Genomic DNA, 14680 nt, shown 5'->3' on the forward strand with positions numbered 1-14680 from the left:
CTTTGTGGGGAGACTCAGCTGCCTGACCGACTGCCGGGGAAAGACCCCTCTTCCTGCTTTGACCAACCTCCTGTTTCCGTCCCCTCTGCCCCAGTGCCTGTCACTCAAAGGCACCCCCTTCCAAGGTCCCAGAGCCTCCCCAAGAGGCAAGGGGATGGCCATGCCCTCAGCCCAGTGCCTCTTGGTCCCAGCCTCCCCAAGCGGTCCCCAGGCTGGGGATGGACAGACCCTCAGGTGTCAGCCAGGGCCTTACCGTGGAGGGTGCTCCGGGTGATCTGTCCCCCCATCGCGGGCAGCGGGGAACACGGCCACCTCCGTTTGGCCGGCTGGCCTCGTCACTGAGCCGCCCTGGCAGCCAGCTCCCCTCCCCCTGCCCCCCCGCCTCCTCCTCCGTGGCCAGCAGCAGCCGGCATGGCAGGGCCGAGCCCGCCCCTTCTGCACCCCCCAACACACGGCGCCCTGCCCGCAAGACGGGCCACACACGCACGCACGCCCCTCTGGCCCCGCTCAGAGCCGCCTCCCAGCTCCCACCCACTCCCAGAGCCTCCCCCACCTCCCCGCACTGGTACAGGCGATGGGATCTGTCATGTTTATTTACATAAGGAGGAGGAGACTAGAGGCTTCCTGAAATAGCCGAGCTCCAGAAAGCGCTGGAGATGCCCCAGCCAGAGCGCATACACACACACACAGACACACACACACGCACTCATGTACGCACGCACACATGCACATTCCCCATCACAGACACACACACACATACACAACCTCGCCATTCACCTAGGCTACAGACATCCACGCGTGTTATGCACCTACTTACATGTAGACACTGGGAAAACGATGGGATACTGTGGTGAGCAAGACAGACCTGGTCTCTCCCTCAAGGGGCTTACAATCTCACTCATGCAGCTTAATAACAAAGAGCTGACATCCTCCTAGCCTCTTCCAAGTGCTCCATGCATATTCACCCCTTTGGTCCTCACAGGCTGAACGATAAGCTCAGTACATGGTTATTGTCAATAGGTACCATCATTATTGCTGAGAAATGAGATGAGAGAACAGAGGCACAAAGAGGCTACCTGCCCAGAAGGTGACAGGGCCGGGAGGCAAACCCAGGCAGCCTTGCGGGGCTGGGGGGACTGGGGGTTAGATTCCTTTACCCCCACACCAAACCTTCACTCTCATCACAAACACACAACACACACACCAGCATATACACACCACACTACCTGCTATACCACATCACAGGTATATGCACAAACACAGGCTCACAAGCACTTGAAAGCACTCACCACTGTGCACATTTAGTCACCTCCTGCTCACCAGGACACACCCCTGTACAGACACACCTCGTAGGGTACACACACGGCAGATCCTCACTCCCACAGACTGCGAAGCCTCTGAAGAAATCCTGACGTGCAGAACCTTGTACCTTGGGGGACAGAAAGGGGCCAAGAGGGCAGAGGGTGGTGGGAGGGCAGGCCCTCCAGCCCTGGGCAAGCATGCTGGGACCCCAAGGCATCATCAAGAGACCAGCCACTAAGTGTGTAGCAGGCAGTGCCTGTGTGATCTGATTTCTATTCCAGGTGGCATAAGCTTCTGTTATGTCCATTTTACAGAAGAGAAAGTGGAGGTTCTGAAATGCTCAGGTTACCGAGCAGGTCAGGGGCAGGGGCAGGATTCAAGCAATCTCCCAGCCATCACCATCGGAGTCTCTCCCAGGAGAACAGGACTACCCCCTTCTCCCAGGCCCTGGCTTGGCCCCAGCTCCTGTCTCCAGGCCTAGGGATGTGGGCTCCCAGAGACAGATCTGAGGGGAGGGAAGGCTAGGGGGCAGAGGGGTGGGGCTAGGAAAGGAGCCACGGGAAAGGTGTCAGATGGAACTCAGAGGCCCAGGCACTGTAAGGGGCTGGTCTGGGCATCCTGCCCTCACCTCAGGACCCCGCTACTGAGTGGGGGGGTCTCCTGAGTGGGCCTGGGGGAGGGGCAGTGAGGGGGGAGGGGCATCCGGTATGGACCTAGGGTCACCAAGCCAGAGGGCTGGGCAAGCCCATAAGCACACAGTGTCACAGCCCCCCAAACCAGAGGCTGGCCTGAGGCTCCTCCCTGGGAGAAGCTGTGACACCTGATTCTACACGGGGTGCTTCCTTTCTCCGGGCACATGCTTGGCTCTATGTGGCCACACACATGCATACACACTCCGTGACACATGTACACACAGTTCCTCTGGAAGGATAAGTCAAAATCTGATCAAGAGGAAACAACTTAAAGACTTTTCCAGGGTAAATAATTACAGAAATAGCAAACACAAGGCCTCAATGTATGCAGGCAGTCCTAAGCACATGACACCTATTAACCTGTTCACTTCTCCCACAACCCTGAGAGATCAACTGCATTCTCATGCCCATTTTACAGATGAGGAAACTGAGGCAAAGAGGCTGCTCTGGAGGCTGTTCCTACAAAGCAGAAGTCAACCCCCTTCAAACCACCTGCCTTTAAAAGCACCAGTTGATAAGCCTTTCCTCACCAAACCTTCCCACTTGGGGCAGCCTGATCACCCACCATCACCCAGCACTGGAAATCCCTCTTCTGGAAGCCCCACTAGGGCCCCCACTGCAGACAGAGTCCCCCTTCTTGGACCTTGTCTCTCCTCTGAGCCTGAGTTATGCCTCTCCCAATCTGCTGTCTTACTCCACCCTACACAGGTACAGTCATGGCCTTGTCTGCTTGTCCTGGCTTCCTGCATGCATTTCAGCAATTCAACATGACTAACACTTATTATGGAGAAGGCAATGGCACCCCACTCCAATACGCTTGCCTGGAAAATCCCATGGACAGAGGAGCCTGGTAGGCTGCAGTCCATGGGGTCGCCAGAGTCAGACATGACTCAGCGACTTCACTTTCACTTTTCACTTTCATGCACTGGAGAAGGAAATGGCAACCCACTCCAGTGTTCTTGCCTGGAGAATCCCAGGGATGGGGGAGCCTGGTGGGCTGCCGTCTATGGGGTCGCACAGAGTCGGACACAACTGAAGTGACTTAGCAGCAACGCTTATTAAGCATCTACGGCATGCCAGACTCTAAGCTGTGCGCTGGGGATGCCACAGTGATCGACAGTAGACAGGCCCTGGTTCTCGTGGACCTACAGTCTAGAGAGAAACAGACATTTGTCAAGTGGTAGAGTGAGGAAGATTATCCCAATTCTAGGAAAGTATTCTGGAAGAAGCAGGGCTCGGGGCAGGCTTTCCTGAAAAGCAACTGTGAAGGATAATTATGTGCGTATCCCTGTGTTGCAGAGGTAGGTTAGAGGCAGGGAGTGAGCATGACACACGCAAAGGCCCTGTGGCTGAAGGGAGCCCAGCCCTTTCAAGAAGCAAGGATGGAGCAGGGACTGCAAGAGCAGCCTGGGGGATTTTCCCCTGGCAAAACCAGGAAAGCTGGGGACACATCAGGGAGGGCTCAAAGAGCAGGGCGAAGAATCTGGACTTTCTTCTGAGAGCCATAGGGAACTCCTGACGGACTTCATCAGGGAGGCGGCAACACCAGGTCTGAACTGCTAAAAGGCCACCCTGCCATCTGGTGTGCAGAACGCACGGAGGAGGCAGGAAGGCACCAGGGGCGAAAACAGCGGCATCCACAGGGTCAGGCTGGTCCTCGACTTGCCCTTGCTCCTCGGGCCTAGCCTCGTGCCTGCACAGAGCCGGCTCTCAGAAGATCACTCACCCAAGGAACTGAATCTGTGTGACGCTCTGGAGATGGGGGGTGGGTGGGGGCAGGGAGGGTCCTTCAAGTTGACGGCAGTCCACACTCCAGCCACATGAGAGAAAATGAACAGAGAACTGGGCGGCCCCAGGCCTTTACGGCACCACTGTCTGAGGAGTTTTCTAGCAGATTCCCTGGGTTCTGTTTCCTACAAATCCACGTCCCCAATTTAAATGGGAAGTGGCAATGTCCCGTGACTAAGGGTTACCCCCATTGCCTCCCAGGGCAGTGTCCAGGCCTGTACACCTGACATGGGAGCCAGTGCTGCCCCTCTTCCCAGTTTCATGTGATGCCCAGTTGGGGCATCACATAAATTTTCATTTGGCCAAAGAATTCTGTCGGACCTACATCATTCATTTACTCACCCAGCATTCACTGCGTGCCAACGATGGACCCACTAGTGAGTGAGACCCAACTCTGCCCTTCAGAAGCCAAGCAGGAGCCATGCTGGGATCAAGGAAGGAGGCTCCTTTGGCTCTGGCTGAACATCTGCAGTACTTTGTTCTGTAGCCAGAAAGGATGTGAGAAGAGGATGTGAAAGGGGAATCTACAAGCCAATCTACAGAAGTGACTACAAGCACCACCGTTTATTGAACAGTTGCTACGGCCCAGACACGGTGCTAAGTGTTTCACAGACATAATCACACCTACCCACCCCACCACATCCCTGCAGGATTACAATCATCCCCATCTTGCAGGCTATAAAGCTGAGACAGCAAGGATAGAAGGTTACACTGACACGGAGTTCAAACTCTACTCGAAGTAGAGTTCAACTGGGTAACACTCAAGGCAGAGTTCAAACCCAGATCTGCCTGACATTCAAAACTCACACTTTATCCAGAACAGATGAAAAGGTAGGAGCGCTTCTTTCCTGGGGAAGAGAAGACAAGGGGACAATTATCTCCTTAAGGAATCAGAAGGATTCTAGGTGGAGGCAGGGCCTAGGAATGGTCCAGTAGGCCAAGGGTGACATCCCAGGGATGGAGCTTGGATAAAGGCAAGGGAGACCGTGGTCTTGCCCAAGCCTGGACTTCCCATCTGCTAACACGAGAGCCCATCCTGGAGATCTTGGAGGAAGCAGACCCATCCTTGACGTTGGGGGTGGGGGAGGGAAGGGGCTGTGGTCTCTCTGAGCACACAGGCAGAAGGCCTGGGTGTGCCCTTGGGGAGCAACTGGGCTGACAGAAAGCCTGCCCAGGCTTCAGAAAGGAGCCCTCCCTCTCTAGCTAGCTCCCTGCTGCCTCTGCCCTCCAGCTCCGTCCAGGGAACACTCCCCCTCTCTGAATCCATTCAGCTCCTGAGACCCTCACCCTGCTGCGGCCCCCTCATCTCCCAGCCACCTCCTCTCTCCTGACCCCTTGCCACCTGCTCCTCTTCCTTCCTGGGCCCCCTCTTGGTCCCCACAACGAGCTCCCCACCTCAACCCTCCCCTCACCACATCCTTCTTCATCCACATCTCCCAAGACCCAGCACCTCTCGGAACGTAAAGTCTAGAACAGACCCAATAACAGCACAATAAAACTTGGAACAAGTTCCCTGGACAAGAGAAACCATTTAAGTCAGAGACTAAGCTCTCTGAAGGGGAGGGAATGCGAGAGAGTGTTGGGTCCAGCCACCGCCTCCGGCTGCAGCAATGAGGTCGAGTAGATCGTGGGCTTTCCCCTGGTTGCACAGCGGGTGGAAGGCAGGAGCACTAAACTCAGGTTTAATGTCGTCTGATGTTTAATATAATACACAGGTCGGGACGTTGGGCAACATGCAAGACTGGACAAGGAGAGGTGATAACTTCTCTTTACAGCGGGGGAGGTAGACAGAGGAACCTGGTATAAAGAGAGGTCAGCAAGGGGAGGCGGCCCTGCTAGGAGGAGTTGGGAGGCAACTTCTGGCTGCTTTAATGTCTTTTTTTTTTTTTTTAATCAAGAACAAGGGATAATTTGAGCTGATGAGTCACCTGGCATTTGGGGCTTAAGGCTGACCTGCTAGGGCCATTGTCCCTGCCTGATTAGACGGGGCCTGGTGCTGAAGAACAGGGAGCAGAAAACCCCCAAAAGCTGCCTCCCACACCCAGAACCTAAAGTGGAGGCTGCTGCCTAGAAGCTGTGAGAGCGAGCAAGCACGTGGTGACAAGGACAAAGCTGCACAGGGACAGAGAGCAGGAAACCGGAGCCAGGGAGCCCACAGGGCGTCCTCGGGGGTGGGACAGGTGCCCCAGCAGTGACAGCTGCCAGCGCCCAGGATGACGGGAACACAACAGGTGCAGAGGCCGGGGCGGGGACTGAAAGGGAATCTGAGAAAACAGCCTGGAGTCAGGCACCCCTCCCAGGTCCCAGGCCCAACGCCAAGTAGCCCTTTCTCAGACCCTCCGAGACTTCAACACACCTCCTCCTGCTCCCCCGGTCTGGGTCTCAGGGCCAGCGTGCCCAGCCTGGACTAGACAGAGGGGTCACCGTCCGTGCCAGGCAGAAAGGACAGAACAAAGAAGAACAAGGTTTCAGTTCCCAGAACACAGTGTGCCAGACGGAGCCCACACCCACAGAGCCCCCAGCTGGAACCATTTGCCCATGATAAGATCTATGACCCCCGCCAGGAAGGGTGGGTGCCTTGCCACCCACCTGCGTGGAAGTTTGAGCTCTGATCTGGAGGTCAGATAGGCAAGCTCCTCTACCACATGACTGGGCAAGCTACAGAGCTTTCCCGAGGCCTGGGGCTCGGCTAGTAACAGTAACGCTGATGATGTGGTTCAGAGAGCCAGAGAACTCAGGAATCCGGGTAGAACCTGAAGAGGCTAGGATCTCCACCCCAACCTCAGAGAGGCGAGACCTGGGACGTGCAGATTATGAGTATATAGTACACCAAGGAGAAGAAAGGGAGGACCCGCCTCCATAGGTAATGACCTTCCTCAGCACCATCATGGACCACTTACTCAGCACTCGCCTTGCTCTCGCCGCCGTTCTAAGCTTTGCATGTGTTATGACGTGCTCGCCTTTCATGCAAATGTCATCCCAGAGTACCAGGTGAAATGTGGGTTCTTTTAAGCAAGCAGAATAAACATCGTCCTTTGTCACCAGGTTAGCACTCTATTCTAAATTTCAAAGCCATCCCAGTGATCACAAGTGATAAATTATCAGGGCCTGAGTTCATAAAGTTTGGTCCCTAAATTACGACCTTGCTGAGGAAGGTGGGGAAGGGCAGACAATAAGACATTGAAGGGGAAGGGGAAGCAGAGAGATGGAGAGATCCCAGGTGACACAGGAGATGGAACACACGCGCTGGAGCAAGACAAGAGCCTCGTCCGCTAGAGATGTGTAAACACACTCGACTGATCCTGCTGGATTTCGAGGAAAGCTGGCAGCTGACTGCAGGAGTTTAAATCCCTCCTCTGCAGCCAGAGTCCACCCTCCCCCATCCTGTCCCTCCCCACCCCCTCCCTGCCACACACTCATACACGCACCTCCAGGCCTTGTGATTCAGCCAGGAATCCCAGGGCCCACCCTTTCTGATCTCAGCACCCAGATATCTGAAGCCCCCCACAGGCTGGGAAGTTCCCCTACCCCACGCCTCCTCCAGCCCACCTTCCTGCCTCTGAGGAGTCCACTTCCTCAGACTCTCTCCTGCTTCATGCCCCTCCCAGATCCTGTCTACTGTGGGATAGCAGAGTCCAGGACCAGCTGACGTGGCCCTCACCTCGACTTCTATGCCTTGACCCTGCCTCCTGCCCACTGCCAGGGCCTCTCCTTTGGGCATTAGCAGGCAAGCGAGGGTGATGGTGCAGGACTCCACGGGGCCAGGCTCTGGGGCACTCCCAGAAGGGCCACTGGCAGCCAGACCCCAAGGATCTGACAACACCAGATATTACTCACTGCATCACTCAGAGGTTGCAGACATTAGGTGCTTCAGAGGTAGTGGTAAAGGACGAGCTTTTGAGCCAGACAACCTGGGTTTGTTCAAATCTCAGATATAAAATGTACTGGGTGCCCGTTTTATCAACTGAAAATGAGGTTGACAATAAAAGCACTGACCTCACAGGGCTCCTCAAGTATGAAATACATCCCCATAGGTAGTGTGTACAGAACAGGGTGGATGCACAGAAGTGCCGTGACCGCGGGAGTGCTCTTGATGAGATACTTAAAGACTTGAACTGACACAAAGGCCCTATCGTGGGTGGGCCTTAAGGATGGGAAACTGGGACCCTATCGTGGATGGGCCTTAAGGATGGGAAACTGGGACACGGAGTAGGAACAGGGAGATGTGGGATCTGACCTCGGGTCAGTTGGCCTCCAGAGCCTGCACTGAGGCCCTGCATGGTGCCCCTCCCAGGACAGACGGCTACTGGTCAAGCGAATGGTCATGGATGCAGCGTTGGTGAGGACCAGGCTGGTGACCACCCAGGGCCCAGGATGCAAAGGAGGAGTTGGTATCCAGGAAGCCATGCAGCAGAGCAGAGAGGCTGAAATGCGAGTCCCAGGGGCTGTCAGAGGGCAGGTGGGCCCTGAAGTCCCAGAATCCCATCCAAAGGAGAGAACTCCATCCCCAGCAGCTCAGCTGGCCACCGGGGGCTCCTGCCTCTCAGAGTTCCTTAGTACCACTGGGCTGGGCTGCCTCCCTCTCCTCACCATGACCTCTGACCTGGCTCCCCACTACCCCATCAGTGGGAGCCCCAGTACCACCTCCTCCTGCTGCAGAAACTAGGCAGAAACTAAAACAAGCAAGCATCCAGATCAATTAAGAAAATGACATCAGCTGCCAGCACCTTGAAACACCTGCTCTGAGCACACATAGGGAGGGGCGGCACTGGGAACTCCGGGTCTAGATGAGGAAACCGAGGCCTGGGAAGTGGAACACCGCAGCCAGGTCACACAGTCAACATGCAGCTAAACTGAGATCTGGACACGTCTGACCTGGTATCAGAGTACCAGCGCGGGCCTCTCTGCCATGTGGCCTCTTGGAAAAACCCAGCTCGTACAAGCCAGAGAAAATGTTCACAAAAATATCCTACTGGATTTGCAAAAAGCCCCCATCAGGTACTAGAGGGCAGCTGCTCATCTCCTTTGACAGATGAGAGAAACAGAAGCTCAAGGAGACAAAAATGAATTGTAGAAGCTACAAGGTGCCAGAGCAGGGTCCAGAACCCAGATCTCAGACTCCGGAGCCCAGGGTGCTGGGCTTTGTCTACTACACAACACTGCCCTGAGAAAAGCCACCTTCAATTCAATAAATGCAGCATTGGTCAGAGGGGCCCTGGTCAGCAAAGGTGCAAATGTAAAATCTGCTGATCCCAAGGTTAGCTGACTCTGGACTTTGGCTATACGGTACCCGCAGACACTATCCGACCCTGCCTGGGGCCCTGTACCACAAGAGACCTCACCCAAGGCAGGTTCTGGGCCCACCCCGACACTGGGAGGTGGACAGGGGCTCTTGAGTTTTGGAGACCAGAGCTTTACACCATGTACATGACCAAAGGGGAAGTGGGGATTAACACAGAGCAGTACCCACCCTCACAGGCCTAAGACAAAAACCTGAAAATATTCTGAAAAGAGAGAGGGGGTGGCAGGTCCTTTGGGGGAGCAGGGTCTCAGATTGGTGCTTCTGTTCTCACAGAGCCAGAGTGAGTGGCTGACCTAAAGGCCAGCCACTGAACTATGCCAGCTCTGTGCCCACCACCCGGGGCCATGACCTGGAACACAGGGGACGTCAGCCATGCTGGCTGCAGAGCTGAGAGCAGGATACCCAGGCACGGTGGCACCTGTGAGTACTGGGGTCTGTTCAGGGCCTGTCACGAGACGCCTGTGGCTTCCAAGCCCACTGAGCCCACAGAGCCCACAGAGGGACTCAACTTCCTGCCCCTGCACCTCCAGCCCTTGGTCCTCATCCCAAACCCAGACAACCTCACATTGCATCATCAGTCAGCCCGCAACAGGGGCTCTTGTCCCTAAAGGCCCAGGGGTGACCACAAGCCTGCAGCTGCCTCAGTGCTGGCTGCTCCCCTGCTGAAGCCAGAGCTCAGGTGCAGCCAATGGAAGGGGCTGTCGGGACTATGGTCTTCCACCTAAAGGACAGCCCCAGAAGGGTAGCCACCCCAGGGTGAATGCAATAACAGAAAGCCCCTTTTCCTCCCTGCAGCTGCTTCCTGCAGTTGCCCCATCTCCCAGTTTGCACCGTCATCCGAGGCCTTGCCTCACCCACCTTTCTTGCCTCTCTCTTCAGTTAACATATTCAGGCTCCTCCTTCAAGATGCCACCCTCTCCCTCCCTCCATCCCTCGAGCTGCTGGAGCCTGGGGTCAGATAATCCACCAGCCACCCTAGCAATGCACAAGGTGGGCTTGCCAGCATCAGAGTTTAGAGGATAAAGCTTTCCCTGGGAGCCAGGACTCCTACAGTCCATGGTAAAACTTGACCAAGGCCAAGGAAGGTCTGAAGAAGCCTGCTTGGGTTTGGGGAGACTCAAGGAGGGCAGTCTCTTACAATGTCTGCACAGGTTCCTTCCTTCTGGTGGGGGTAAGGCGCCAGGAGGTGGGTCAATGTTGCTCCTGGTGGGCTGGGTCCCACTACTAAGTGAATGGGCTTCCCTGGTGGCTCAGACAGTAAAGAATCTGCCTGCAATGCAGGAGACCCAGGTTCAATCCCTGGGTCAGGAAGATCCCCTGGAGAAGGGAATGGCAACCCACTGCAGTATTCTTGCCTGGAGAATCCCGTGGACAGAGGACCCTGGAGGGCTACAGTCCATGGGATTGCAAAGAGTCAGATACGACTGAGCGACACACACACTTTAGGTGAAAAGAAGCAAGGATCTCTCTCCCCTCCCTAAAACAATGCCCCAGGCCTCACAATCTCAACTCTGCTTACCCAAACCCACTTCTCCTGCCAGGAAAACAAGTGTTCTCAGCACCAATTAAGGGGTGTGGGCTACATAAGCCTTTGCTTGGGGACCCATTTTAACTAGTCATGACACCACCTCCATAATAATTATCTGTGTGACCTGGGGCAAGTCAAACTCCTCTGTGGACCACAGTTTCCACATCAGTAAAATGGATGAATTGGACTCGTGTATCTTCAGGATGTGGGAGGGGAATCCTTCAGGGAGAAACAATCAAGGATCACCACTCCCCCCTTACCGCTCCCAGCCCTGCTTTCCACCATGGTCTAATGGAAAACCAAGGATGGGCCAGCCAGCACGCTCTAACTTACTGCCTCTCAGTCTTCCTCCTGACCCCACCCGACATGGGCACCTCCCCAGGGTTCTGTGGCCTGCCTGGTCTACCCCTTGAGTGCCACCAGCCAGGCCACACATCTGGCGTCAGCCTGGATTCCCCATGTGGGCCATCACCGTGTCCTTCCATGATCCATGCCCTGGCTACTTCCACAGTTCAGGCCACCAGCATCATCCTGACCTGGACAGTTCTTCTAACAGCCTGTCCCCCCTCAGGGCTGCAGGCTGACCTTTCTGCCTGACTCATCGGCTAGGGCACTGCCCAGCTCAGAGCCCACGGTGGATAAGCTCCACCCTCCTTTGGGAAGCAACCAAGGTCCCAGCCCAAGGTACCTGGCGTCACCTCAGGCTGTGACTTCCCCAGCCCCAAGCAGCCACACTCTGTGCACTTAAACCATGCGAGCCCCAGAACACAGCTGCATCACACAGGTCCGCGGCGCTCTCCTCTCCCTGGAGTGCCCTGCACCACACCAGTCACTCGAAAACTCCCACCTTGCCTTCATCTCTCAGCTTGGATGGCCCCTTCCTCTGAGGTCATCCCAGCCTTGGGGTGTGGGAAGACTAGGCCTTCTGCCTCCAAGGCACTTCCATCCATTCGTGCAGCCCCAGTCCTGCAGTGATGCCAGGGGTCCTCTTCCCATACTGGGAGCAACCTGAGAGCAGGCAGGTGTCTTTTTAGCTCTGGATCCCTAGCACCTAACGTGGTGGGCGCTGGGTCTGCTCAAACTATATTTTATGAAGGAAGCAAGAAAAGGAGAGGAACTGGAAAACTGAAAGAAGAGAGGCCGAGGCTAACGGTGAGGGGTTTTACTTGATCCCCTCTGACCCTTCTCCAGGCTCTATGGAGCCTCAGCCCAGCCACAATGCCCCAGGCAGGCCCAGCGGTACTGGAAGGTCACAAACTGCCTGACCCATGATCTCACATTCCCCGGGTGGCTCTCCTTGTTCCCTGAGTTCTACTGGCAGTACAAGCCAGTGCTCACTTCGGTAGAAACAGCCTAGAAGCGGAGCAGCCAGGTGTGTCCCAGAACACTGAGGAACCACAGCCTTATCTGACCATCTTCCCTGGAGGCAGCAAGAGAGCAACCACCGGCCCCTAACCACAGGCTGCAGGCCTGTGCTAAAAACCACATACCTGGCTCCAGCCCAGCCGCTCCCGCATTAAGGCGGCAGGGAGATGAGCCCCTCCAGCTCGTTTGCATAAACCATTTATAGCAGCGCATTCAAAACCCACGCCATCCAAGAAGGAAAAAGCCCACCGCCACTGCCTGTGGCTCCCCAGTCTCCCTTTTCTTCTGTTTTCTACTTTCATGGCAGGAAGCTAAGCTCAGGAGAAATCTCTACCCTGGCTACCCCAGGCAGTGGAGGAGCTAAATTTTCCCTCCACATGGAAGGGGAGTGATGTGCAAACTCTCTCAGGTGTCAGGGACTTACAATCGGCAAAGTTATGAGCATCTGTGAGCTCATTCAGTCTTCTCTGTGACGCAGGAGGCAGTTCTTGTCAGGCTCCATTTTATAGATGAGGAAACTAAGGTTCAAAGAGGCTGATTTGCCCAAGCCACACAAAACTGCTAAGTGACTGGAGTGGACGTTGCGGCTGACTCCCCAGCATCTGTTCTGCTCCAAAACAACAGGGACTCTCCACCCTGGCTACACATTAGCATCACCTATGGGGAAGGCAATGGCACCCCACTCCAGTACGCTTGCCTGGAAAATCCCATGGATGGAGGAGCCTCGTAGGCTGCAGTCCATGGGGTTGCTAAGAGTCGGACATGACTGAGCGACTTCACTTTCACTTTTCACTTTCATGCATTGGAGAAGGAAATGGCAACCCACTCCAGTATTCTTGCCTGTAGAATCCCAGGGATGGGGGAGCCTGTCTGTGGGGTCGCACGGAGTTGGACACGACTGAAGCGACTTAGCAGCAGCAGCAGCATGGAGGTTATATTGGAGAAGGAAATGGCAACCCACTCCAGTGTTCTTGCCTAGAGAATCCCAGGGACGGGGGAACCTGATGGGCTGCCATCTATGGAGTCGCACATAGTCTGACACGACTGAAGCGACTTAGCAACAGCAGCAGCAGCATGGAGGTTATAAAGCTACTGATGCCCAGCTCCCAACTCCAGACCAATTAATATGGAAACTCTGAGGGTGGGACCCAGGCATGTGTGCTTCTAAAAGCTCTCCAGGTGGTTCTAATGTGTATCCAGAGTTGCAATTCACCAGTATAAACCAATCATAGCGGTTCTATTCCCCCTTGGGTCAAGTATGGCCAGGTGACCCACTTCTGGCCAATGAAGCATAGTAGGGAATCTACAAAGCCCCTCTGAGAAAGGTTTGCTGCTGCTGCTGCTGCTGCTGCTAAGTCGCTTCAGTCATGTCCGACTCCTAGTGACCCCATGGACTGCAGCCTACCAGGCTCCTCCGTCCATGGGATTTTCCAGGCAAGAGTACTGGAGTGGGGTGCCATTGCCTTCTCCAGAAAGGTTGGCTAGCTCCTTAGAAATACAAAGGGCCTCCCAGGTGGCATTAGTGGTAAAGAACCCACCTGCCAATGCAGGAGACATAAGAGGCGCAGGTTCGATCCCTGAGTCGGGAAGATCCCCTGGAGGAGGAGATGGCAACCCTCTCCAGTATTCTTGCTGAGAAAATCCCATGGACAGAGGAGCCTGGGGGACTACAGTCCAGGAGGTCGCAAAGAGTCGGACAGGACTGAAATGACTTAGCGTGCATGAAAGCAGAAACACAAGAGGGGTTGTTCTTCCTCCTCTAGACGTTGTTGGGTCTGACTATGATTTTGGGGCCTGCCATGGCCATGTCACTACCAGCCCCAAAGGAAGCCAACCCATGGGTGGCAGAGCAGAGAGATGGAAAGTGTGTCATCTTTCACCTCATCGTTGAGCCCAGACTCCACCAAGCCTGATATCCACCTCCTGTGGATGTCCACAGGAGGACATCCACTTCTTCCTCTCAGGGCCTCCTATGCCCTGAGATAGTACAGCCTGCTGCTCAGTGTTTAAGTCAGTCCAGGGCCACGTGTGTGATTTGCAAGCAGAACCCCAAGACAGGAGCAGTCACCTGCCCCATATCTCCCACCCACATCATGCCCTCTTAGACCATTCCCTACAGGAGGCATAACTGAATGAGGGCCCCACCCCGGAGCTCTGAAATCCACTCCAGCCCTTGCTCCACGGCCTTGCCTCCAATAGCCACTCCCAGCCAATGACTACGTGGGGCAGAGAAAGTAAGGCAGGCCCATTCCTGGGGGACGTGGGACTCCTCTGACCAGTGACTATGGCTCGGTCTGAGGACGACCCAAGGGCCTTGAAGAACTTTCCCTAGACTTGCCCTGCAGCCTAAAATGTTTCTGCCAAACTTCCTTCCTCACCTCTCTTCCTTCATGCAGGCTCGCCAGCAGTGAGGTCTAATGGCTCGTCCAGGCTCTCCTCACTTTCTCCCTATTTTTCCTTATACAAGCATATCCTCTGATAATTTTAAAAATTATTTTTGCATGTTTACTCGCCTCTTGATGGTCACTGAATAACATCTGACCTGCCTAACAATGGAAATTCACCACTTCATGCCTGGACCACCGTGAGAGTCTCCTAAGTGGGCATCCCGCCTTTGAGTCCCCTTCACCCATCCCCAATCCTTCGTGCACTAGCCATGCTGCCCCCCCACTGCCACCCAGAAACCTTCAATCACTTGGGAGT

General features: G+C 55.1%; 1 protein-coding gene across 2 annotated transcripts in view; it reads right to left on the bottom strand.

Annotated features, from left to right (window-relative positions):
- Nucleotides 1–14680, bottom strand: part of NEURL1 (neuralized E3 ubiquitin protein ligase 1) — a 73981-nt gene that overhangs the window by 32818 nt on the left and 26483 nt on the right. The window contains exon 1 of one of the 2 annotated variants that reach the window (XM_070363561.1): nt 254–506. The exons of the other annotated variant lie outside the window; for it this stretch is intronic. Within the exon in view, the coding sequence (XP_070219662.1) occupies nt 254–287 (34 nt within the window). The 5' untranslated portion in view covers nt 288–506. Of the gene's footprint in view, nt 1–253; nt 507–14680 lie in introns of those variants that run through there. 2 annotated transcript variants of the gene reach the window in all.

This window comes from Bos mutus, chromosome 26 (genome assembly GCF_027580195.1).
Source record: "Bos mutus isolate GX-2022 chromosome 26, NWIPB_WYAK_1.1, whole genome shotgun sequence".
Classification (NCBI taxonomy): domain Eukaryota; kingdom Metazoa; phylum Chordata; class Mammalia; order Artiodactyla; family Bovidae; genus Bos; species Bos mutus.